At 53.7% G+C, this 25,898-nt stretch overlaps 1 protein-coding gene across 3 annotated transcripts in view; it reads right to left on the reverse strand.

Annotated features, from left to right (window-relative positions):
• The window catches only part of Amz1 (archaelysin family metallopeptidase 1), a 32,754-nt gene extending 8,609 nt beyond the window's left edge, over positions 1-24,145 (reverse strand). The window contains exons 1-5 of one of the 3 annotated variants that reach the window (XM_028887398.2): positions 23,147-24,145; positions 22,851-22,940; positions 7,851-8,351; positions 4,441-4,608; positions 173-301 (exon numbers count right to left, since the gene is read on the reverse strand). In XM_028887398.2, the coding sequence (XP_028743231.1) occupies positions 173-301; positions 4,441-4,608; positions 7,851-8,154 (601 nt within the window). In that variant the 5' untranslated portion in view covers positions 8,155-8,351; positions 22,851-22,940; positions 23,147-24,145. Of the gene's footprint in view, positions 1-172; positions 302-4,440; positions 4,609-7,850; positions 8,352-13,555; positions 13,717-13,739; positions 14,124-22,850; positions 22,941-23,146 lie in introns of those variants that run through there. The other 2 variants (XM_037198436.1, XM_037198437.1) reach the window with 2 other exon arrangements.
• Positions 24,146-25,898: the final 1,753 nt, after the last annotated feature.

Raw genomic sequence — 25,898 nt, forward strand, 5'->3', positions numbered from 1 at the left:
GTCAGCTCCGAGGACCAGCCTCTTGTCCAGGCCCAGTGAGAACACAGGCTCAAGTTCGTGCACACAAATCACCCCGGGGGCTGGGGCACATGTACACCATACCCGGCATTGGTGGGCCTTGGGACCACACCACTCTGCCTCCTGGGCAAGAGTTGATAGAACCTCAGCTCACCATGCCCCGGAAGGAACCTGCCAAAGGTGAAGGTCCAGGCATCATGGGGGTACAAGTCAGCCAGGGTGAGGCCCAGCACACACAGTGCGTCTCCTGGTTTGTTGTTCTTTAAGAAGGACAGGATGCCATCTGCAGGAAGAAGGCTGGGGGTCAGGGTGGGCAGAAGAGCCTCCCATCTGTCTCTTGATCTGGCAGCCCCTCTCAAAGCTGGATGCTGACAAACTACATCCCTGGTGAGACCCAACCCAGAGCAGCTATATGACAGCCTGAGAGCCATGGGCCTGACATGAGAGCCAGGCCGTGGATCCCCAGGGCCCATCATTTCCGGGGTCTCTGTCTCCTGGGCCATGAGAGCCGATCTGGACACAGCAAGGCCATCGCCTTCCATGTGGAGAGGTTGAAAGAGCCGTCTGGGGCTGAGGAAATCACTCAGAAAAGTGAGTAGAGTGTTCGCCGTGCAAACACAAGAACCTGGCTCTGACGCCAGAACCCATGTAAGAAAGCTGCTCCCGGCTTGTAATCCCATCCCTGGGGAAGCAGAGACAGGTGGATCCCTGGGGTCACCGGCCAGCCCAACTAGCCCAATTAGCAAGCCCATGGCAGTGAGGGGCCTGTCTCAAAAAACAAGGTTGTCAGTGACTGAAGAAGACCTAACCAAGATTGACCTCTGTTCTACACACACACACACACACACACACACACACACACACACACACACAGGCAACAAGAACCCAGGAGGGAACAGGTAGCTGAACAGTTATCCCCAAAGTGCCCCACATCGGCGTCCCTAGGCCCTGGGAACATGTTGCCTCAAACAGCAAGAGGGACCTGCAGCTGTGGTTACAGGTGTCAGGAGGACCAGGACTCTGCATTGTCCAGAGAGTCCGGGTCACAGCATGGTGTCTCAGCCATCGAGGGCAGCGGGAGGGAGAAGAGGGAGACCCAGGTGGCCAGGGAGGCCTGGAAAGCCAAGAGATGGACTGCAAAGGGGGAGGGGAAGGACACTAGACAGAATTGCTTCCCAGCTCTGCTGTGGACAGGGGCGGAGAAGTCAGTGGGGCCATGAGCACCTTCATGAAGAGCAAGCTGGAGACCAACAGAAGACAGGGAAACTGCAAGCCACGGCTACAGAGGCATCCCGTGGAGCCCGTCCACAGCCTTACACAGCACAGGGAGGAAAGAGCATGCTGGAGCAGCACGCAGGACAGTGAGGAAGGAAGAGGGAAGTCGGAGACTTCCGGGTACCGCCAACAGCATGCATCTCTGCGGGAGGGTGTCCCAGCTGCACCCCACTGAGTGGGTGGGTGGCTTTAAGCAAGTGTGGATCACACAGGGAGAGGAGGGTTGTGGGGGGCGCGCATTAATGGAGAACAGACTAGTCCAAGTGAGGAGGACTGAGACTCAAGGAGGTGGAGAGCGTGTAACCACAGGGCTTTGTGACCAGCACGAGACCATTATATTCGGGAGGACGGAGGCAGAGAGGGATGGAAGAGGGGCTGCCTGAGAGGTGTGTTCACAGTCCAAAGTACAGGGTGATATAGTTCTGGTAACCGCAATGTGGGGTGCATTACTGTCCCGCAGAGATGGTCTAACCATGATGAGACTTTAAAAGTCTCAAAATGGCCAGGCGTGGTGGCCAAGTCTTTAATGCCAGCACTCTGAAGGCAGCAGACAGGCTGTGAACTCCAGGCCAACCAGGGCAACATCATGAGACCCTGTCTCAAACCATTAAAACAAAACAAAAGAAGTAAACTGATTTTTGACAGAATATTTGGTGTAACCAAAACTACTACAAAACTACCATACAGACATTTTTCTCAGTGTTTCTGGGGCCCTGCATGTGCTATACAAGTGTTCTACCACTGAGTCACACCCCAGCCCCTCACTGGGGGATTCTAGGCAGGGGCTCTACCACTGAGCCACACCCCAGCCCCTCACTGGGGGATTCTAGGCAGGGCTCTACACTGAGCACACCCAGCCCTCACTGGGGGATTCTAGCAGGGGCTCTACCACTGAGCCACACAGCCCCTCACTGGGGATTCTAGGCAGGTGCTCTACCACTGAGCACACCCAGCCCTCCTACATGCTCTACCACTCTCACTGGGGCTAGGCAGGTGCTCTACCACTCTCACTGGGATTCTAGGAGGTGCTCTACCACTGAGCCACACCCCAGCCCCTCACTGGGGGATTCTAGGCAGGAGCTCTACCACTGAGCCACACCCCAGCCCCTCACTGGGGGATTCTAGGCAGGGCTCTACCACTGAGCCACACCCCAGCCCCTCACTGGGGGACTCTAGGCAGGTGCTCTACCACTGAGCTACATCCCAACCCTCTTTTTACTTTTTAAAACAGGTTGTTAGTAGGTAGCTTAAGCTGGTGTCAACTCACTCTGTAGCCCAGGCAAGCCTGAAACCTTAAATCCTCCTGCCTTAGCCTGCACTACCCCCTCAACTGACCTCAATGAACTTTTCCTGAGCCAGACACCAGCTAAGAAAGCAGGGCAGGAGAAGCCCGGCCCACAGCGCGATGAATCTGGGCTGCTCTTAGGCAGGAAACAGACCCTAGAGATACCTCCCTACTCTGTCTGCTGCCATTGAATTCCACACCCAACACAGGATGCAGACTGTCCCCAAGGGTCACAGAACAGCCCAGAAAAGAATCATGCCTTTGACATACATGGCCAGACATGGGGAAGAGAAAATCCCCTGAAGGAAAACTATCCCAGGACATAGATTCTCCCAGGAAATCCTTTTCAAAAAAAGCATCCTGTAGTGGGTAGCCACTCCAGCTTTGATCTGGAAGTTCCAACCCCCAGTGAGGCCTCGGTAACTGTCACGCCTACAAGGCAGGGCCAAGAGAGGACCCTGAAGACCCGAGATCCAGATGTGCTGGCTCTCTTGGTTCCTGGACCCTGGACGCTGGAGATAGACCGAGCAGAGAATACCGCCGGACTGTGCTACGCCTTTCCCAGACTCTGTAAACTATCCATTTACTTGTAAGTTACCCCACAAAATAAAACTCCCTTTTAACTACGTGGAGTGGCCTTAATAATTTCACCAATATCATCCCACTATCAATCAAAACTAGTAAGTCTCTGGGCACTGCGGTGTGCACCTTTAATCTCAGCACTCAAGAGCTGAGGCAGGAGGATCACAAGGTGAAAGCCAGCCTGGGCTACCGAGCTCCTATCTTTAAAATCCACAAAAGCGGGGAAGAGTGGAAGAATTGCCTCAGTCCCAGAATCCTCATGGAGTCTCCCAACCTCCTGTAACTCCAATTCCATGGGATATGTTTCCTTCAAGCCTCTGGCATGCATGGGATCTACATAAACTCACACAAGCATACATGTATACACATATATAAGAATAATGATTATTTTTAAAGCCAGGAGAGGAGATGGAGAGATGGCTCAGGCTTTGAAAGCACTGGCTGCTTTTTGCAGAGGACCTGGGTTCAGTCCCACCAGTGACTCATAACCATCTGTAAGTCCAGTTCCAGGGGATCTAACGCCCTCTTCTGACCTTGGCAGGTACCAGACATGAATGTGGTGCGTAGACATACGTGCAGGCAAATACTCATACACATAAGAGAAAGTAAATAAGTCTTTTAAAGTCTTAATTATATGTAAGTCGGGAGTGGTTGCTTGTGACTGGAATCCCAGCACCAGGGAGGCAGAGATAAGAGGATGCCTGGCGATCACTGGTCAGTCAGCCTGGCCGACTTGGAAGGTCCACACCAGTGACAGACTCTGTCTTAAGAAAACAAAGTGGGGCTGGAGAGACGGCTCAGCAGTTAAGAGCACTGGCTGCTCTTCCAGAGGACCAGGGTTCGATTCCCAGCACCCACATGCAACTGTCTGTAACTTCAGGTCCAAGGGATCAGGCACCCTCACACAGACATACATGCAGGCAAAAGACCAACGCCCACAAAGATAAAAATAAATCTTAAAAAAAAAATTAAGAAAACAAAGTGTACAGCTCCTGAGGAATATTTAAGGTTGTCCTCTGGTTCACACACACACACACACACACCATCAAAAACATTCTCTCCCTTTGCAGGGCTCCTTCCTTCTCACTTTTCTTTCCAGAAGTGTCTTTTTTTTTCTTTTTTCTTTTTTTCTTCCTTTTTTTTCTGGAGCTGAGGACGGAACCCAGGGCCTTGTGCTTGCTAGGCAAGCGCTCTACCACTGAACTAAATCCCCAACCCGCAGAAGTATCTCTTGCTGCACAGTGGAGCCCCAGGCTGTCCCCCGACCTTGCCTCGCTCACCTGTATGAAGCTGGAGCCCATCAGTGTCCTGACTGGGTCTTGAGGAGCAGTGTATGGAGGCAGCGGCCACTGAGGGCAGGCACTTGACACGAAGGCCCAGGAAGAAAGCCTCTGCACAGCTTCGGAGGTGGTCCAGCAGGGGGCATCCCAGCAGCCCCTCACTCAGATCTAGTGAGTAGAGAGACATCAGCCTGCTGGCACCTCCTGCCCAGTGAGCCTCGCTCATGCTGACCCCTTGGGTGATAAAGGCCAGTTTCCTGACAGGGCAGGGGTCACAGTCCTACACGGTAACTCAGGGTGGGTGAAGGCATCTAAGCTGACCAGAAGAGGGCAGCTGGCATAGCTAGAAGCTAACAGGTCCCAGGCCAAGAGAAGGGTAGCCTGGCTAGGGCAGAGAGACACCAGCTGGCAGCGGTGAGCCAGGGTATCTGGAGCAGGGAAGGGCTGCTGGAGGGAGGGGCATAAGCTTACTGTATGCTACTTGGACAGGGCACAGATCTAGGATGGAAATAAGGAGTGAGTGGCTGCAGGGTCCCCAACGCTGCTGGGGCTGGGGCTCAGTTGATAGAATGCTTACCAAGCACTCACAGGACTGTGGATTCCATCCCCATCACTGCACACACTGGGCATGGTGGTGCACACCTGTAATCCCAGCACTGAGCACACTGGGCATGCTGGTGCACACCTGCAATCCCATCACTGCACACGCTGGGCATGGTGGTGCACACCTGCAATCCCAGCACTGCACACGCTGGGCATGCTGGTGCACACCTGCAATCCCATCACTGCACACACTGGGCACGGTGGTGCACACCTGTAATCCCATCACTGAGCACACTGGGCATGGTGACGCACACCTGTAATCCCCAGCACTGCACACACTGGGCATGGTGGTACACACCTGCAATCCCATCACTGCACACGCTGGGCATGCTGGTGCACACCTGTAATCCCAGCACTGCACACACTGGGCATGGTGGTGCACACCTGTAATCCCATCACTGAGCACACTGGGCATGCTGGTGCACACCTGTAATCCCAGCACTGCGCACACTGGGCATGGTGGTGCACACCTGCAATCCCATCACTGCACACGCTGGGCATGGTGGTGCACACCTGTAATCCCAGCACTGCGCACACTGGGCATGGTGACGCACACCTGTAATCCCCAGCACTGCGCACACTGGGCATGCTGGTGCACACCTGTAATCCCAGCACTGCACACACTGGGCATGCTGGTGCACACCTGTAATCCCAGCACTGCGCACACTGGGCATGCTGGTGCACACCTGCAATCCCATCACTGCACATGCTGGGCATGGTGGTGCACACCTGTAATCCCATCACTGCGCACACTGGGCATGGTGACGCACACCTGTAATCCCCAGCACTGCGCACACTGGGCATGCTGGTGCACACCTGTAATCCCAGCACTGCGCACACTGGGCATGCTGGTGCACACCTGCAATCCCATCACTGCACATGCTGGGCATGGTGGTGCACACCTGTAATCCCATCACTGCGCACACTGGGCATGGTGGTGCACACCTGTAATCCCATCACTGCGCACACTGGGCATGGTGGTGCACACCTGTAATCCCATCACTGCACACACTGGGCATGCTGGTGCACACCTGTAATCCCAGCACTGCGCACACTGGGCATGGTGGTGCACACCTGTAATCCCCAGCACTGCACACACTGGGCATGCTGGTGCACACCTGTAATCCCAGCACTGCACACACTGGGCATGGTGGTGCACACCTGTAATCCCAGCACTGCACATGCTAGGCATGGTGGTGCACACCTGTAATCCCCATCACTGCACACACTGGGCATGGTGGTGCACACCTGTAATCCCCATCACTGCACACACTGGGCACGGTGGTGCACACCTGCAATCCCAGCACTCAGGAGGTAGAGGCAGGAGGGCCAGGAGTTTAAGGTCATAATGAGTTCAGGGCCAGCCCAGAGGACGGGATGGAGAGATGGCTCAATGGTTGAGAGCACATACTGCTCTTATAAAGGACCCAGGTTCAATTCCCAGCACCCATGTTGGGCAGCTCACAGCTGCTTATAACTCCAGCTCCAAGGGGATCAGACATCTCTGGCCTCTGAAAGCACATGTGCTCACCTGCACAAACCCACTCACAGACACAAATACACATATTAAAAATAAGAAAGAACGGAAAGAGGGAGGGGGGCAAAAGACAGGTCTTAGGCCCACCCTAGCCCTCCTACCCAGACCCAACAGATGACATGGACAGAAGGGCTGGACTCTGAAGTGGCCATGAGCAGTCTGCGGGCTGTGGGATTCAGGGCAGCAGGTACCACAGCACCTGTGGCACTCTGGTCCTAAGCAGCAGGGAGGAACTGCTGGAGAACCCAGGCTGACCACTGAGGTGCCATTCTAAGGGCGGGACAAAGCAGAGTGTGGCAGTGTCTCAGAAAGTAGGTGCCCTCTGTCCTCTGTGACAAAGCTAATAGCCACAAGTGTCCTGTGTGTCCCTCTGCCGGCTAGGGCCCTCCTAACTTTGGTATGCTGAGAACATAGGGCCAGCTTGTCCCCCTGCCTCTCTGCACCTGGCTGAGCCATATTCTCAGCCCTGGCGCTCCACATCCTTTAGTGTCTGCCTGATGAGGAGACCTGCAGGATTCCTGGGGACCCCCAAGTCCCCTCCATGCCCAGTGCAGTGTCTTCTAAGAGATCACGAGGCCAGCTGGACTTGCCTTCACATCCCACCTTGTCCTGAACCTAGCTCTACCACCAGCTGGGAAGCCAGCAACATCTCCAACCTCAGCTTTCAGCCTGTGAAATGAGGGGCCCCTGCCCTCAGCACCCACAGAGACCACCACTCCCTCTAGCACCCAGCATAGGCGTAGGGCAGTGTAGGTTATGACCAGGTCATGACCAGGACTACGAGCACACACCTGAATGACCCATACAGATAGAATGGGGAATCCTAAAAGGGCAAGCCACTTTGCCCCACCTGAGTACCCAGCAGACCCCAAGCTATCTCTTTCAAGTCACCTCTGCCTGGGGCTGTTTCCTACTTGGGGACTCTAGGCAGGTGCTCTACCACTGAGCCACACCCCAGCCCCTCACTGGGAGATTCTAGGCAGGGGCTCTACCACTGAGCCACACCCCAGCCCCTCACTGGGGGATTCTAGGCAGGGGCTCTACCACTGAGTCACACCCCAGCCCCTCACTGGAGGATTCTAGGCAGGGGCTCTACCACTGAGCCACACCCCAGACCCTCACTGGGGGACTCTAGGCAAGTGCCCTACCACTGAGTCACACTCCAGCCCCTCACTGGGGGATTCTAGGCAGGGGCTCTACCACTGAGCCTTGATTGCTGAGCCAAGCCCCCCTCCCAGGAGTCCTGATGGCTCCAGCCCAGCTCTCCTACCGATGGGCTGCAGATAAATGTGTTTCCGGGCCAGGCTCTGCTTCCGGAGCTGCAGGGAAGCATGAAAGGTTTCAAAATCCTCAGGGGCCTCTGGGCGACTCAGGAGCCAGTCAAAGGCTGAGTGGATGAGCAGTGTGCTGAAGAGGGTCCGGTGAGGGTTGTAGGCTTCGGACAGGAAGAGTCTCTCCGATGGGGAGAAGGCTGAGGTGTAGAGCTGCTTCAGGGCCAGATCGCAGGAGATCAGGGCATCCTTCAGGGCCCGGGGCCCAAAGCTGAACTCCTGGGGTGGTCTGCACTGCAGCATGGTGTGTGTGTGGCCCCTGGCCACTCCCTGGAGCTCCTTTTCTGGCCCATGAATCTCCCAGGGGACAGCCACGGTCTCTTCCAGAACCTTCCCTCAGGCTGATGGAGTAGCTGCTCAGGGCTCCCACGAGACGGATACTGAACGGAGAGACCGTGTGGCTCAGTTCTGCCTTGTGCTGGAACTTCTCCACTGACACCCTGCAGAGGACACAGGAGGCACCATGGTCACTGTCCTGAGCACAAATGACTCTCTCAGACAAGAGGCAGTTTTCTATGAACTGGAGTCAGAATGACGTCATCTACGCTAGGAGGTAGCATCCCCCAGCCAGGTCAGAAGGGATGTGTGGGTGGGTGCGTGCGTCCATGCACGCGAGCCTGTGGACACCAGAGGTTGACATCAAGTCTATCACTCTCCACCTTACTTTTGGAAAAAGAGTCTCTTACTGACTGAACCTGGAGCTTAGAACCTCAACCAAGCCGACTGGCTAACAAGTCTACAGACACGCCACCTCAGTTTTTCGTATGGGTGTCGAGGATCCAAACTCAGATCCCCAGGCTTGTGTGACAAGCGCTCTACCCACTGAGCCATCTCCCCACCCCAGAACTGAATCCAGAGGCGCCCTATTTCCTCATAGAGGTGTATTTCCACAGGACCCCAATTCTGCTTTGAGCCCTCAGAAGCAAGGGGCATGTAAAGAAGGCGGCTACCCTTCAAGGCTAGGAGGGCGCCTTCAGAAAAGCCGGAGGCTGCTCCTCCTGCTTTTCACACTCACAAAAACTCACCCTACTCCCTCAAGGAGGCGCCCAGACCTTCCTTCCAAACCATAGCCTTCCTTTCAAGAGCCCTTCCGTGCACCCAGGGGCTGTTCTCTGGGGAGGAAGGCAGCCCAGTGTCTCCCAGATTCTGGTTTCTAGACTGTTAGTAAGGCTCTAAGACACACATCTAACAGTCAAGAGCCAGCCTGGGTGTGGGACACAGCGGACTGTAACTGGAGGCCAGGCGGACAGGCGGAGGGGCTGCTAGCTGCTGTGGTCACTGTCAGCCAGAGTCCTGCCTGGGAATGAGGGCTGTCCCGTGAGTGCCTTCATCGGGTCAGGCTTGGCTCCGGCAACAGGCTGCTTTGGGCTTCATTTTGCATCTCAGCGTGGTCAGCTCAGCCATGATGCTGCTTGCCTTTCCTCCCAAGCATGGTCAGCTCCCAGAGGGGAGGAGGCATGCAGCCCCAGAGGCCCTGCAGGCTGCTAAGCACCTGACTCCTCACACATCTCACCAACCTATTTTTGTTTCCGGATGCCAATCACACCACCTACTTAAAACTCCTTGCTCTGCCCCAGACCTGCTCACAAACACAGCACCCCAAGCTTAAGCCAGGAGCTGTGCCTCTGAATTGCCCCTCCAGGTTGTAGCTACTTCATCTTTTCTTCCTTCCTTCCTTCCTTCCTTCCTTCCTTCCTTTCTTTCTTTCTCTTTCTTTCTTCCTTTCAGTGCTAGAGATGGAACCTGTGTCCTGATACAGGCTAGGTAAACCCTATCGATGAGCCATACCTATAACCCCTCACTGGGGGATTCTAGGCAGGGGCTCTACCACTGAGCCACACCCCAGCCCCTCACTGGGGGAGTCTAGGCAGGTGTTGTACCACTGAGTCACACCACTTGTCTCAGAATTACTCCTTCTGCAACTTGAAATGGTCTATGTGTTATTTCTCTGGAGATCACAGGCATTCTGAATCACTCTGATCAACATCTTATCTACCTCATCTGCCATTCTAAAGATCCCTCAGGAGCTGGGTGGTGGTGCACATCTTTAATCCCAGCACTCAGGAGGCAGAGACAGGCAGATCTCTGAGTTCCAGGCCAGTCTGGTCTATAGAACAAGTTCCAGGACAGCCAGGACCAGAGAAACTTCTGTCTTGAGGGGAAAAAAGGAAGGAAGGAATGATGGGGGGAAAGAAGGGAGGGAGGGAGGGAGGAAGGAAGGAAGGAAGGAAGGAAGGAAGGAAGGAAGGAAGGAAGGAAGGAAGGAAGGAGAAAATCCTTTGGGATCTGTGGAGGCCCAAATTACTCAGGGTCTGAGAATCTAGGCTACAGTAGGGCTACATAAGGGGATGATTTGACCACGGATGTGGTTACCAGGTGTTTGGAAGGGTCTACACTTGGCTGTATGGTGTACTTTGATCTAGCAAGGGGGGGGTCTTTTACCCCGCCCCTTGGCATTGTTATAAAAAGATCTTTTGAGTAAATGGAAAAGGCCATTGGGTATATGTCCCAGGTCTTCCCGAAGCTATCCTGTGTTTCTGTCTTTCTTCTTGTTATCTAGGTCTCTCTTTCTATCTAATATTTTTTATCCCTCTCTCTTCCTCATAGGAACCCCTGAAAAGGTGGGAGCTGGCCTCCCACAGGGACCATTTTGTATGTGTGTGTGTGTGTGTGTGTGTGTGTTTGTATGTGTGTGTGTGTGTGTTTGTATGTGTATGTGTGTGTATATATGTGTGTTATGTGTGTGTATGTGTATGTATATGTGTGTGTATATATGTGTGTGTGTGTGTGTGTGTGTGTACTTGCACACCTGGAAGCCAGAGGTCAATGTCAGGTGTCCTCCTCAGTCATGCTCCACGTTATTTTTTGAGGCAGGGTCTCTCACTGATTCAGCTAGACAGGCTGGCCAGCGAGCTCTGAGGATCCTCCCGTCTCCACCTCCCCACAACAGTGCTACGGTTACAAATGTGGACCTCTACACCTGCTTTTATAGGGTCTGATACCCACTGAGCCATCTCCCCAGCCCAAGACCATTTTTAATCCAACACTTTGTTCAACCTCTATGACAAGCTTAAAGTGTGGTTTTCAATATTCACCCATCTTATTGCCAAATAAACTGAGGCTTGGGGAGGCGAAGCCAACTGTCCAGGGTTGCACAGCTTCCTTGGATCCTGACTACTGATTTAGTTCCCTCTAATCTTGACTTGTGGACCCTCTCCTACCCACAGGGTCTTCCCTGTGAGCATCCGGTTCCCCTCTTACCACCACACATACCAGTCAGGGGCTTCGCTGCTGCCAAAAGCCCCTGCTCAGGCAAAACCACAGAAAATGAGAGTTTGTTGGTGGTGAGACAGGATCTCTCCATGTAACCCAGGCAGGCCTGGATTAAGTCTCCTGCCTCAGCCTCCTGAGGGCTGGGGTTACAGGCATGTTCCACACACCCAGCTCACAAGAGCTTGCATTTTACCAAAAGTTCACTGGCTCGGCCATGTTGATCCCAGTACCAGCTGTTTCAGTTCTGACCCCTGCCTCCTACTCGGGAGGGCTGCTCGTGTACCCACACGCATGCTCAGAGCACGTTGACGGGAGGAAGCCCGACCAGAAAATCACCCCGGTGTTCTGCTCCATGCAGAGCACCATGGGGCAGGGCTCCCCCCCCCAATCCAGGGTTTGGAGGAATGGAACACACACCAGATGACACTGGATGGATGCTACATGTACTAGGGTGGCTGAGGCAGGAGGATCACCACGAGTTTGAGGCCAGCCTGGAAGACCCTATCTCACAAAAAAAAAAAAAAAACCAAAAAAAACAAAAAGAAAACAAAAGCAAGACCAACAAGTAGGAAAACAAATAGCATCAGAGCATGATGGGATATGGGATGGGGGGTGAGGACCACCTCCCAACCGGGACTGGAGGCTGGGTCTGAGTTGGGCACCAGAGTAAGCAAGTCTCTCTGTCCCTTCTCATGTCTTTCTCTGGGGCCTGGTAGCCTGGATGTCTACACAGACAGCATTTCCTCTCAAACAGCCCTTGTGGCCATATCATCGGCTCGGTTCTTAGAAGACGCCCCCATCCCCAGTCTTGGCCACTACCTCAGTCTTTCCGTCTTGTGTGTCAAGTCTTCACAAGGCCACACACTTCACGTAGAGACTCTAGAAGCTGCAGGAAGTGGTCCTAGCAGCCGAAGCAGCCACAGAAAAAGCTGCAGGGCCTGTGAAGGGCCACCCCACTCGGCCCGCCCGCCGTCCTCCGTGTCTGTCATGGTCTGTCGCCATCCCCTGCTAATCATCGTGACAGTGGTTGCCCCGCAGCCTGCCCGTGTCCCACGGGCCTTGAGACCTCAAAGAGCGAGGGATACTGTCGTTTCAGATAGCGAAAACGGAGCTCAGAAACACTCGTGATTGGTCATGGGTCACAGGGAGAGACAGGAAGTCCTGGGGTCCAAGCCATGAGCTCCCTGCAGTTCTCAACCTGTGGGTCATGACCCCCACAGATCACCTATCAGACGTTCGCATTACAATTCATAACAGCAGCAAAATTACACGTATGATGTAGCAGCAAAATGATTATGTGGTTGGTGCTCTCTACAACATAAGGAACTGTATTAGAGTCGCAGCATAAGGAAGGTTGAGAACCACTGTCCTAGAGGACGGCTGTCTCGTGATGAGAGGACACGTACTCCAAAGAAATGGTTTCTCTCCCCTGCTGCTCTACCTAGATTCCTTCTCTCTGTGGCGCCTCCCTCCCTGTCCTGTTTTCCTCAAACCCTGGGGCAGCATGCATTGTCCTTGCTCAGGCTCGAGCTCCCCAGAGAGGCAGCTTGAGGTGACCAAGATAGGGTCACCCAACTCCGGCATACTTGTTCACCTCCCTTATTTATATTTTTATTTTGAGACAGGGATTTATCATGTAGTTTGGGCTGGCCTCGAACTTGCAGTAATTCTCCTGCCTCAGCCTTCCAATGGCTAGAATTACAGGCTTGCCTCACCATATCCAGCAGATGCCTGCCCTTTGGACAAGAATCAAGCTTGCTCCTTATTATTCTGGAGACTACAAAAACGCCCAGCAGCTGCAGCTGGTTCATTTACTGAGGGCCAATCTTCAAGGCGGCTTAAGCAGCCCCAGGGAGAAGGAAATGCAGGATAGGAAGCGTCTGGAGAGCGGAAACCGGGCTTAGACGGCTGGGGGAGGACTCCCCTGTGCAGACCCTACCTTCGCTTGTGAACCCCAGATTCCAACCCAGTTCCCTTCCAGGCAGTGTGAAAGGTCCACGCGGCTGAGCTTTGGACAAGTTTGGAGTCTTCCTGCACCCGCTCTTTGGACTGACAGGTAGCCCGACTCTCCTGGAGCTGTGACATCACCCAGAGGTCACTCCCACCCCTCCCAGACACGGGCTGAGGAGCAGCTGGTAGCTAGCGAGAGACTTCGCCTCTCTGGGGACATCCCACAACAGCCAGCCAGTCCTTGCTGGGAAATGCCTTCGTTTGGGAGCTTTCCCACAGCCTGCTTGCCTCCTATCTGAAGATGTCAAGGCTGTTTGACCCCGGGAGCAGCTGGCAGGGAGTGGGCGCCCCGCCCCTTGGGAACCCAGCTCCCAACTATCTGGAACCTGACATGTATCAAATCCCGGTCCCCGGAGCTCACCTCTATCCAAGTCCACCGTGAGTATCCCGCGGTCCCCGGCACAGGGACACGCCGCCACCACCCGGACGTCCCCCTGGCTTGTGCTGGCTGCAATTCCCAATCCGCAGCACCACCTGCACCCACCCCGGGCATCAGGCCCCTGCCAGGTCCCCGCTCCTGTGGCTGCTCTCAGCGCGTCCCCTACCTCGCAGCCCGGTGCCCTCCGGAGCTGCCCTAGAGCAGCTTGGTGTGCGAGCCAGAGGGACCAAACTGTCCCTGGTGTGACGTCAGCACGCGAGGCAGGGACTGAAGCGGGATCAGGTGGAAAGTGCGAGCCAAGGGCGGTAGGAAACGGTAGGAAACGGTGCCACACCCTCCCCAGTGGCGCTCAGACTTCTGATGTCTTGTCTGCTCAAGAGCACGTGGGACACTGACACTCCCAGCGACACGTGCTTCAGAGGAGCTCATCTCCTAGCCCGAGGAGGAGAAGCCGGCACAGGCAGGCCAGCCTAGGACACCAGAGGAAAACTCAACCGCGGTTGGGGGTGGGGGGCATGCCTGTAATCCTAAAACTGACACTGAGACAGACAGATCGAGGGCTCCGAGCCGATCTGAGCTATATATAGTGAGACGCTATCTCAAACACAACAAAGCCAAAACCAAACAAACACATAAGAAAAAAAAAAAAAAAAAAAAAAAAAAAAAGCCCTAGGCAAGAATGCCTGTCTACCCAGCACAGGGTCCTGGGTTCAAAGCACAGCACAGCATAAACACCAGTAAACCATGTGTGGCAGCATATGCCTATAACCTAAGGCATGACCTCAAACTTCTGATCCTCCTGCCTCTATCTCCTGAGTCCTGGGGCTGAAGGGGTACACCATTATACCCATTTGGGCAGTGTTGGGGATTGAACCTAGGACTGGGTTGCATGCTAGGTAAGTACTCTACCAACTGAGCCACATCTCTAGCCTCAGACAGTATTCTGAATGCTTCCAGAACATTCTTACCAAAGTTACCTACAAAGCTTGTTTCCATTTTACTGATGGAAAAACTGAGGAACAAGCAGGAAAAATGATGGCGCCACAGCTAAGGGTTTCCTAACCTTTAGGAAACCCATCAGGGGCGTGTGCTCTTTTTATTCCTCTTCTAGAACATTCTTGCCCCAAATACATTGCTATGATAGGGACTCCAGGAGGCTGCTTCAACCTCCGTGGCACTTGTTACCCCAGGTTACCCCTAAATCAGGGTTTTGTCCTGTCCCTCTTGCTGTATCTGAAGTCCATGCTCTGAACCCAAAAACAGGTCCTGGCAGAGAGCAGGCGTTCAGTACATACTAGCCAAGTGCGAAGACCCATAACCCGCCAAATCAAGTGTCTTAAGATGCTACAGCCCACTCATTGGTGGCCACATGGGACTGTTTAGTCACTTAACAAACAGGACAGGGGGACAGATAGAGAGGGCTCCGTGGGAACCAAGTGCCACCCCAGGGACCATGTTGGGGTCACAGTGGTCCTGGGTTCTTCTCTGAGACCAGCAGCCATCTAGGCTGTCCCTGGGGATGTCCTCTAGCAGCCCAGAGCTGCTGGCTATGAATGGCCGAAGGCCAACCCATGGGGACTTGAGCAGTACTAGCAGTGAGTCTCTTGACCGCCTCCCAGGGCCCACTAGCGGGTCACTGGAATCTGGGGCCTCGCTCCGGGCATTCTTGCCCTAGCTAAAGGCCCAGGCCTGGCTACAGGCAGGATCAGGATCCTGACTCCCCACCCCAGAGTCAGGCTTGGAGTCTGTGATAGTCAGCTTTGTCAGCCTGGCACAGCCTAGGATCCCCTAGGAAGAGAGTCTCAGTGAGGGCTTGTCTGCGTTAGCTGGCCTGTGGGGGATGGACGGCCTTATAAGGAGATTGATGCAGAAAGACCCAGCCCAGTGTGGGTGGCACCATTCCCTAGGCAGGAGGTCCTGAGCTGTGCAGGAATAGAGAAGCAGAGTTGAGCACACTCAAGCAAGCACGTATGTATTCATTTCTCTGTGCTCCTGGCTGGGGTTAGGATGTGACCGGCAGTTGTAAGTTCCTTAACTCCCCTAGTAGGATGGGCTGTTATCAGGAACTCTCAGCTACTAAACCTCCCCCACCCACCCCCGGGCAGCTTTCTGTCAGGCTATTTTACCATGGCAACAGAAATGAAGCTAGGACAGAGTATGAGGGCTGGGGGGAGGGGCGGGGAGCGGGGCTCCTGTTTGTTTCCAGGGCTGGGAGCTCTGGTTATAAATTGGTGATGGGGGAGGGAGGCTGCTACATTTTTTGTTTTTGTTTTAGGAGACAGTTTCTCTATGTAGCCCTGGCTGGGCTGTCCCGGAACTCACTCTGTAGACCAGGCTGGCCTCCAATTCAGAGATCCGCCTGCCTCTGCCTCCCTGAGTGCTTGGACTAAAGGTGTGTGCCACCACAGCCCAGCTGGGAAGCTGCTATTTAACAGATAGGTATTGAGTGGAACTCAGGCAGGGTAGGTGAAGTGAGAAGACACTAGAGGGGCCTATGAGAGGGTTCAACAGGTAAAGGTGTTTGCCACTAAAACCTGGCCACCTGAGTTCGATCCCCACAACCCACGTAAAGGTGAAAGAGAGAAAAGACTCCACCAAGTTGTCCTCTGACCTGTGCCCAGCCTCAGTCATGGAGGTGACATTGTTGCGACCATTGAGGTACCGTTTTTTGCTTGCCAGGGTCTCTGTACATAGCCCAGGCTGGCCTTGAACTCTCCATCCTCTTTCTTCAGCATCCAAGGAACTGGGATTATTGGCTTGTACCGCCAGGCCCAGCCAGCATTGTCCCAGTCAAACCTCTATGCCTCTTCCCAAACTTCCCTCTCTCCTTGGTTATCTTTAGGGTAGCAGACTCTTTCATGATGGGAAACCGACAGTCTCCTGGGACCTTTCCAGGCAGCCTGCCCTCTCCAGCTGCATTCTCTGGAAACACCCCCCTGCTCTCAGCAGCACCCCCACAAATGGCTGAGCCATGCATCGCCGTCATTCCCACAGGGCAAAGGAATTTTCCGTAAGAAAATAATGATTAAGAGATAATGATTCAGCCGGGGGTGGGGGGTGGGGTGGGGAGGGAAGAGAGGCGGTGGTGGCACACTCCTTTAATCCCAGCACTTGGGAGGCAGAGCCAGGCGGATCTCTGTGAGTTCGAGGCCAGCCTGGTCTACCAAGTGAGTTCCAGGAAAGGCGCAAAGCTACACAGAGAAACCCTGTCTCGAAAAAGAAAAGAGAGAGAGAGAGAGAGAGAGAGAGAGAGAGAGAGAGAGAGAGAGATAATGATTCAACTGTAAACATCCAATGTAGGAAATGTGGGAATTCCGAAAAAGAAATCGGAGGTGACTCCGTAGTCCCAGGGCCAGGTCGCTTTCCTAATTTCCCTCCACATTTAAAACCTTCTTAAAGGGATAATCTACATAGTGCTCTCTGTTAGAGGCTATTTCCTTCCTTCCTCTTCCTCCCTCCCTCCTTCCTCCCTCCTCCCTCCTCCCTTCCCTCCATCCGTTCTTCCTCCCTTCCTTCCTCTCTTCCTTTCTTCTTTCTCCTCCCTCCATCCCTCCCGCCAAAGATTCAGGTCTCACTAGGTAGCCCAAGCTGGCCTTAAACTCACAAAGCTCCGGTCTCACATTCCCAAGAGCTGGTATTACAGGCTCGCACTGAATAGTGGCTAAAATACCACACTTCCGATGAGTATTTCTGGTGTATTTTGTTAGGGCAAAAACTAAGGCTGTGAGAAAAGATCCACGGTCTGCTCCAAAGCTGGTCACTAGGAAGAAGCTGTAAGGGACTGGGGAGGTGACTCCGGAGGTAAAGTGTCTGCCCTGAGAGCATGAACTCTAGCAGCCAAGGAAAAGCCAGGCACAGAGGTTTAGGCCTGTGATCCCACCACTGGAAGGCAGAGCCACTCAGCGAGAGATCCTGCCTCAAAAAAATAGGGTGGACACTAAGTGTGGCGTGCACATCTTTAATCCCAGCATCCAGGAGACAGAGGCTGGAGGATCTCCATGAGTTTGAGGCCAGCCTGATACATCTACATATCCCAGGCCAGTCAGAGATACATAATGAGACCCTTTCTCAAAAAGCCAAAATCTAGCTTGGAGAGCAATTGAGGATGATGTCTGGAATTGACCGATGGCCTGCACACACATGCGAGCACATAAATGAAGTTGGAGAATGTCCATACTTGTCACAGCTGGGAGATGCCAGAGCCACCACAGCCAGGCCTCTGGTTGCCAGGTCAGCACATGGACTCGGAAATCTAGATAAACAGGTCCCCAGTGGAAACTTGATGATCTAGAAGGAACCCCCCAAAGCAGGTGGTACCCAAGCCAGGATGCCCTGGATACAGCCACATCCAGCCCAGGCCATTGCCTGTCAGTCACCCACTCTGTACAATAGGACAGACCACTGCCCTCTACCCAAGCAGGTCTCCAGACCTCTAGAATATTCTAGAAATTGAATCCCTATCTTTTGAGCCAGGTATATCCAGAGAGCCTTCCTTACCATCACCCTGGTCCCTGGTCACCGACCTCTGAGCCAAGCACACCTAGGATTCACAGCTGACCACCATAAGAAGTTGCTGTACTTCTGTGCCTCAGTTTCTCCAGAGAGAATAAAACAGTCCCCCTAGAGACGGGTTCACCCACACCCTCAGCATAGGGGTTTTATTTGGAACAAGGGTCTCTGCAGATACAAAGTAAGGATCCAGAGATAAAACCACCCTGAATGAGGGGACCACTGGTACAAAAAGGCCTTTTTTATAGAGAGGGAACAGGGTCTCATGGAGTCCTGGGCAGTCTTGAACTTGAACTTACTATGTAGCTGAAGAAGACCTTGAACTTTCATTAGTTTTTGTCTGTGGGGCATGAGAGAGGTGCAAACAGGCCCTGCTGCATGTTTAGAAGTCAGAGGGCAACTCGCAGAAGTCAGTTCCTCCCTTCTGCCAGGTGGGTCCCGGGGATTGAACTCAAGCCCTCGGGTTTGATGGCAAGCCCCTTTATTGGCTGAACCACTTCACTGGCCCCAACTCCGAACTCCTGATGTTCCCTCCTCCACTTCCCAAATACTGTGATTGCACAGTTCATGCCCAGGGTGTGCATTGCTGGGGTGGCCCCGGGCCTCAGGTGTACTAGACAAGTGCTCCACCGTCGGAGCCACATGCCAGCCGATGCCGGACAGAAGCAGCAGCCACTGTAACGGGAGGGAGGAAGCCCTAAGCGAGGGGTAGATGCATGGCTCAGTAGTAGAATATTTGCCTAGAATCCCCCAGTGAGGCATTCGGGTGTGGTTCAGTGGTACAGTAGATGCCACCAAACTGTGCACTTCATTATCCATTTATTTATTTTATTTTATATATAATTTTGAGATAGGGTATCATTCTGGACTCACTATGTAACCCAGGTTGACCTCAAACTTGCAGCAACCCTCCTGCCTCAGCTTCCCAAGTGTTGAGATTACAGGTGTGAGTCACCATGCCCAGCTGAACTGGTAAACCTTAAATGGATGAAGTCTGTGGCATGTAAATCATATCTCGATAAAGCTGTTTTAAAATACTTGCAGGTCAGATGTGGTGGCACACACCTTTAAACTTGGCACTCGGGAGGCAGAGGCTGACAGACCTCCGAGTTCAACGCTAGCCTGGTCTACATAGTGAGTCCAGGCCAGCCAGGGCTACACAGCAAAACCCTACAAGGCAGAGACGGAGTGGTGTGCTCACAGGCAACTAACAGGGAGGAAGGAGCCTTCTCAGAGCCTCTGGAGCAGTGATTCTCAACGTGTGGGTCGCGACCCCTTTGGGGGTCACATATCAGATACCCTGCATATCAGAGATTCACATTATGACTCAAACCAGCAGCAAAATTACAGCGATGACGTAGCAATGAAATAATTTTGCGGTTGGGAGTCAACACATGAGGAGCCGTATTAAAGGTTGAGGAAGGCTGAGAACCACTGCAGAGGGCTCACAGTGTACCCCCTCCATCTTGGACTTTTCTGGCTCCAGAAGTGAAAATGCATGTGAGCTGTTGTAAACCAACCAGTGACAAGAGCTCATCCGATTCGGGAAACAGGAAACTGCTTCTCACAGTGTTGGAAGGATTAGAGGAAACGAGCAATGTTCTTGGCACAGTCATATTCCTCGGCTGGGCAGCCCTTGATTCAGCAGACACATTGTGTGCCAGGTGCTGGGCTGCGGGGCGGGTGCCGGGCTGCGGGGCGGGTGCGGGGCTGCGGGGCGGGTGCCGGGCTGCGGGGCGGGTGCTGGGATGCAGGGCAGGTGCTGGGCTGCAGGGCAGAATGCCCAGATACAATTCCAGCAGAGAAAATGAAGGTGCAGAGGAGGGTGAGTCCGGGGTCAGTGTTTGGGGCTTGTGCCACACAGATGGGCCAGCTGGATGAGCCAGAACTAAGGGTGGGGAAGGCTCAGGCATGGGAGAGGAGCTGGCATGAGCAACAGCCAGAATGTGCTGGGGCCTTGGGCAGATGATGGATGGAGTAGGTCTAGGGAGCAGAGAGGGGATGAGGCCACATCATAGCGTTATCAAGGATCCCGAGGGGTTCCCACTGCTTTGCACTGAGGCCATCTGACAGGGACAGAGGCTGGTGAGGGACAGAATCAGGCAGGTGACCTTGAGATGGTGGTTATGGGGTCCAGCCGTGGACAGCAGGGAGGTAGCCTGAATGAAGCCCTTGGTTCTAGCCCCAGGACTGCATGAACCAGCCATAGTAGCAAATGTCTATAGGTCCAACACTCAGAAAGTGGAGGCAGGAGGGTCAGGAGGCCAAGATCATCCTCAGCTACATAGAGAATGGGAGGTCAGCCTGGGCTACATGTGAACCTATCAGGGGGTGGGGTGGGGGGAGAAGCTGATTTAAGTTTTGCTGAAATTGGGTAGAAGAGTCTAGGACTCCTTCAAGCCAATGGGGCTCCTTATCTATGCCTCAGTTTCCCCATTCCCCCTATCCACAGCTTGAGAAGAGCCCTTCTGTTTGCCTGACGGAGGCAGCCATTTTTCTGGAAGCCTTTTATAGAAGGCTGAGCCAGAGTCATCTGGGACTGGGTGCCCTCTGGTTCTCCAGTCCTTACCCCCATCCCGGAGCAGCTGAGGTCCCTTGTCAGGGTCAGCTGGAACCAGGGACCAGGGACCACAGCTCTCTAGGTCCCCAGTCTCCACCCCATCCTGGAACAGCTGAGGACCCTCCCTAGGCCTGTGAGAGTAACAGAAGCCCTTGGGCATTTGAAGCAGCTTGATTCAGTGATGGGGGTGCACAGGGCTCTAAGGCAGGCCCAGCCGGCCCTGGCCAGGGTCCAGCCATCTGTTACCAGCCTGTGAAGCTGCCCTGTGAGCAGCCCAATTAGTATTCACACCAGGTCCCCCAGTTCTGAGATCCCTTGTTCCCCCCATACAGCAGCCAGGGTGGTTGAGACTGGGGCAGGGGGTGTCTCAATGGAAAGTTATCCCCCAACAAACAGTGAAGGCCTTACACTGAGGTACCCAGGGGAGGGAGCTGCCAACTATAGTATGAAGGAAGGTCCTTGGGGCTCCCCAAGGCTAGACCAAATCTGAGGTGCAGGAGGGCACTGGGCATTAAGATTAGGCTCTGTCTAACCCATCCTCTCTCTATCTTGTCTCTGCCCAGGTCTGGCCCTCTATATCATCCCCCACTCCCTCCTCCATTTTATGTGGTCAGGGTGGGAGAGAGCCCACCTGTTGCTCCCCAAACAGAAAGAACCACACAGGAGGGTTCAAGGCATGGTCCTTATGCCCACCCCATGCCCAGTAACATCTGTCCCTGTCAAGGCTCTCTTTGACTTAGGGCTGCCTGGAGATGTCCCCACAGCCCCCACATGGGGACCCCAACAATACAAAATGGCAAACTCATCTCAGGGTGCCCAGAGCAGGCTGAAGAATGAGGGTTGTCCCATACACCAGCGCCCTCACTCTTTTCAGGGCCATATCACACCCGCTGTCAGGGTGGGGTGGGGGAGTACTGGTTTACAAGGCTGTGCCCTGAAATGGAGAGACTCTTCTTTTATCCATTTGTAGGTGGGAAGCGTCAACCCGAGGAGGCACAGAGTGCAGGAGAAGTGGGTGCTAGTGATGGAGGGAACTCCCAGAACAGTGGGTGGCCCTGAACAAGCTTGGATCGAGCCAAGCCCCTGGCCATGCGCAGCCCGGCAGCTCCAGACCCCTGCAGCTTTGTCCAAACAGGCAGGCAGCAATCCCAGGAGCCTCCAGTGTGGGAAAACTGTTGGAAATGGGTCCTGAGTGAAGCCAGTTCCCTCTGAATAGAAGGACTTCATGAAGCAGCACCTTGGCACTCCATGCATCCTAAGCAGGGCAGGATGAGGTATGGGACATTCCCTTTGGAGCACCCAGGAAGACTCATTCAGGAGACTACAGACTCTGGCCTGGGAGCCCATGGAACACCCAGAGATCCTTGGCTCTCGGTACCTGCAGGGTGGGGTCGCCAAACTGGCCACATCCCCCACATAGATAAAAGAGCTGGGGGAGGCTTCAAGAATGGAGATTCAGTATGGATGTAGAGACCTCAGAGAGAGAGAGAGAGCACAGTACTGTCCTTAGATCCTGGAGAGGTGGCCCTGGGGACACAAACCTCATCTTATACTGTCTTACCCTGTGGAAGCTGCGTGTCTCCCAAACACTCCTCTATCTACCCACAGGCCTCTAATCAACAAGGAACATCTGGTCAACCTCCAGATTTTTTTTTTTTTTTTTTTTTTTGCTTTTTTGTTTTTTGTTGGTTTTGTTTGTTTGGATGTTTTGTTTTGTTTTGTTTTTCCTGACTGCCCAGCCCACCTGACCTTACTCCCTTCAAGCCCCTGCACATCGAGATTATCGAGTATCCCTTATTCTCGCGAGAAAGCACCCCATCTTGTCCCTGGAGCTTCTAAGCTTCCTAGGCACCTGGCTCATGCCATCACGCCTTCACCAGCTCTGCTGTCTGCCCCCGCCATTTGCCCTCTCCTTCCACATGCCGCCTCTGTGGGTCTCTTCTGGCACGCCCATTCTAGGAAGACTGGCTTCCTAAACTCAAGTGAGGACCCATCTTGTTCAGGCTCGCTGGCTGTCTCTCCCCTTTCCCAGATTCTCCCCATTGCCCCCAGACTCCAGGCCTTAGCCCAGGCTGTGCCTTCCACCCAGAGCACCGCCATTTTTCCCCTCCGCCTGGCTGACTCCCATCCAATATGTGAGCTTCGGGCCCAGCAGCTGCCTCCTCCCAGAAGCCCTCCAGTCATGCATGCCCACAGATGCATAATTACCTGGGCAGTGGCTGTCTTTGGCACATGGAGGTGGGGACAGCAACCACAGGCCGCCTTCGTCTGGTCCCTCAGCATCTATTGACACCTAGCCTGTAGTACACACATTCCTGTCAGTCGTCCACTTCCCATCTCTGTGCACACCCAGCAGCCATCACACACAGAACACATGCACGTGGACACAGTTCCCTCTGTTGACATGCATGCACACATATGCACACACAAGAGCACACGCCTTCCGGACCACCTCCAACACGCCTCACACCAGCGCCCACGTGCCGACCCAAGCCCTCACTCACCGTGCACAGTCCACACACGGCCAGGCGAGCTCGTGCCACTTCAGCGGGTGCCGGGAGCTGGGTAGTGTGAGCGGCTGCTGGCCGCCTCTGCCTGCCAGCATTTGCCAAGCAGTTTCCATGGCGACACATCTTGGCTCTGACAGGAACTGATGTGTGTGGGGAAGAGGGTCCCACAGAGGGGGCGAGATGGGAAGGTCTCTATGTCCTCCACTCCTGACACAAATAAGGGGGGTGTTCCACGAGTGGAGACATTCTCAAGTCAGGTTGGCACCTCAAGAAGGAGGTTCTGAGCCTGCCTGGCACAGGAGCAGACTTGGGTCATTCAGTCATTCAACAAACCTCCTGGCGTAACCACTCTGTGCTGATGGCTAGGGCTGCAATGTTGCCTAGAATGTAGGCTTACCAAGGACTTGAGGTCTGACACTAACTCAGTGTCCCCCAAGCCCCTCAGAAGGCTCTGTCTGTCCCAAGGAGGTCAGTTGACATCCCTCTGAACATCAAGCCCTCTGTCCCTCTTCTCTGAGACTAGAGACAGGGAGCGGATGCTGGGTACCTCTTGGAAAACCACTCACTCAGCATCTCCTCCCCTCCTTGAGCGACCACTTCTGGCACTGGGTTCCTCACTGGCTCCTCTCAGAAGTGGAGTCTTTTCCCATCCTTCAGTCTAGGCCTGTCTCCTGGCTCATTTTGGACAATAAAAGATGATGATGGATAAAGGGTTCAGTCAGTAAAGTGATTGTCACATAAGCCTGAGGACTCGAATTCAGACCCCCCAGCGCTCACATAAAAAGCCAGATGCAGGAGTATGCCCCTATAATTCCCGAACCAGGGAAGCAGCGACAGGCACCTCCCTGGGGCTTGCAAGCCAGCCTAGTTTAATTATGACTCCGGCTTCAGTTGAGAGACCCTGTCTCAAAAGATAAGTGTGGGGGCTGGGGAGACGGTTCAGAGGCTGAGTGACACCCCTCTTCCAGGGGACCTGGAATTCTAGCTCCAGCACAGGTGGCATACTCTCTCTCTCTCTCTCTCTCTCTCTCTCTCTCTCTCTCTCTCTCTCTCACACACACACACACACACACACACACACACACACACACACACACACACATGCACACAGACTCTTACACACATATAGAGGAAAAATGACTTGTGTGACACTGTGCCAGGGCCCTGGAGGAACACTTACTCCTCTGCCTAGTCCCTCCATTCTTGCTAGCACAAGAGCAATCCATCTGCTGTCCCAGGGGCGGGGAGGGAACCCACAGGGCCTGGGTTATCCCAACTGAAGGCATCTTGGACCAGCCAACTCACCAGCTGGCGTGAACTCAGCCAAGACGAGCTGTGCCTGACCCGGAGCAACAGTACTGCTTGGGTGTTCCATCAGAGCTTTAGAGCTAATAAAAAGCTGTGATGAGCCGGGCTGTGGTGGTGCACACCTTTAATCCCAGCACTCAGGAGGCAGAGGCAGGTGGATCTCTGTGAGTTCAAGGCCAGCCTGGTCTACAGAGTGAGTTCCAGGACAGCCAGAGCTACACAGTGAGACCCTGTCTCAAACAAAAACAAAAACAAAACAAAAAAACAACAAAACACCCAAACTAAAACAAACAAACAAATAAAAAGCTGTGATGATTACTATCAGTTATCAGGTTGACAGGATCTAGAGTTATCTAGGGGATGCAACTCTGGGTTTGCCTGTGAGGGCATTTCTAGATTAGGTGGAACGACCCACCCTCAATGTGGGGAGGCACTGTCCCATGGGTTGGGAGCCCAGACTGAATAAAAAGGAAAAAGTAGGCGAGCTGCTTCCTGAGTGTGGATGCCATGTGACCAGCCACCTCAGGCTCCTGCACCACGCCTTCCCTGTGCTCACAGACGCTCAGACTGTGAGCCAACACAAGCCTTCCCTTAAATTGCTTCTGCCAGGAATTTTTTCACAGCTGTGAGACAAGCAACCAATGAATGACCCTTCAGGATTAGTTGTCACACAGCATTAGCTGAATGACACACACTAGAGGCCCAGCCAGTAGTCCCCCAGCCTCACACACTCAGTACATGCTGATCACTCCAAGAGCCTCTCAGGGATACTGAGACCCTGGCCTGATGAGGGTGCTGGGAACCAAACCTGGGTCCTCTGCAAGAGCAGCAAGTGCTCTTAACCACTGAGCCATCTCTCCAACCTAAGAGTAAATTGGCTTTTTATTTTAAGATTTATTTTTCTTTTGTGTACATGAGGGTTTTGTCTATATGTATGTATGTGCACCACATGTATGGCTGATGCCTGCAGAAGCCAGAAGAGGGTGTCATATTCTATAGAGTTGGAGTTAAGGTAAGTTAAACCATTGTGTGGGTGCTGGGAGCTCTTTTCGGGCCCTCTGCAGGAACAGCAAGTGCTCCTAGCCACCTAGCCATCTCTCCAACCCAGTAAAATTTCTAAAAGCAATAAAGACCTAAAAAAAAGAGCATCCTGCACAGAAGGTGGAGTGACAGCCACACCCTGAACACAGCACTGAAAGTCAGAATGCAATGGTCGGTGATCTAATATGGTTTGTGTCTGAATGGTCCCCGCAAGGCTCAGAAGGGACAGAGTTCTGAGGACACTGACCTGACTGGTGGACTAATTGCCGCACGGATTCATGATATGATAGAATTGCTACGAAGTGGAGCTGCTCAAAGGGAGAAAGTCATTGGATACCTTGTCCCCGTCCCTTCCCATCTGTGGTGGTTTGAATGAGAATGGCCACCACAGGCTCAT

This window comes from Peromyscus leucopus, chromosome 23 (assembly GCF_004664715.2).
Source record: "Peromyscus leucopus breed LL Stock chromosome 23, UCI_PerLeu_2.1, whole genome shotgun sequence".
In the NCBI taxonomy this organism is placed as follows: domain Eukaryota; kingdom Metazoa; phylum Chordata; class Mammalia; order Rodentia; family Cricetidae; genus Peromyscus; species Peromyscus leucopus.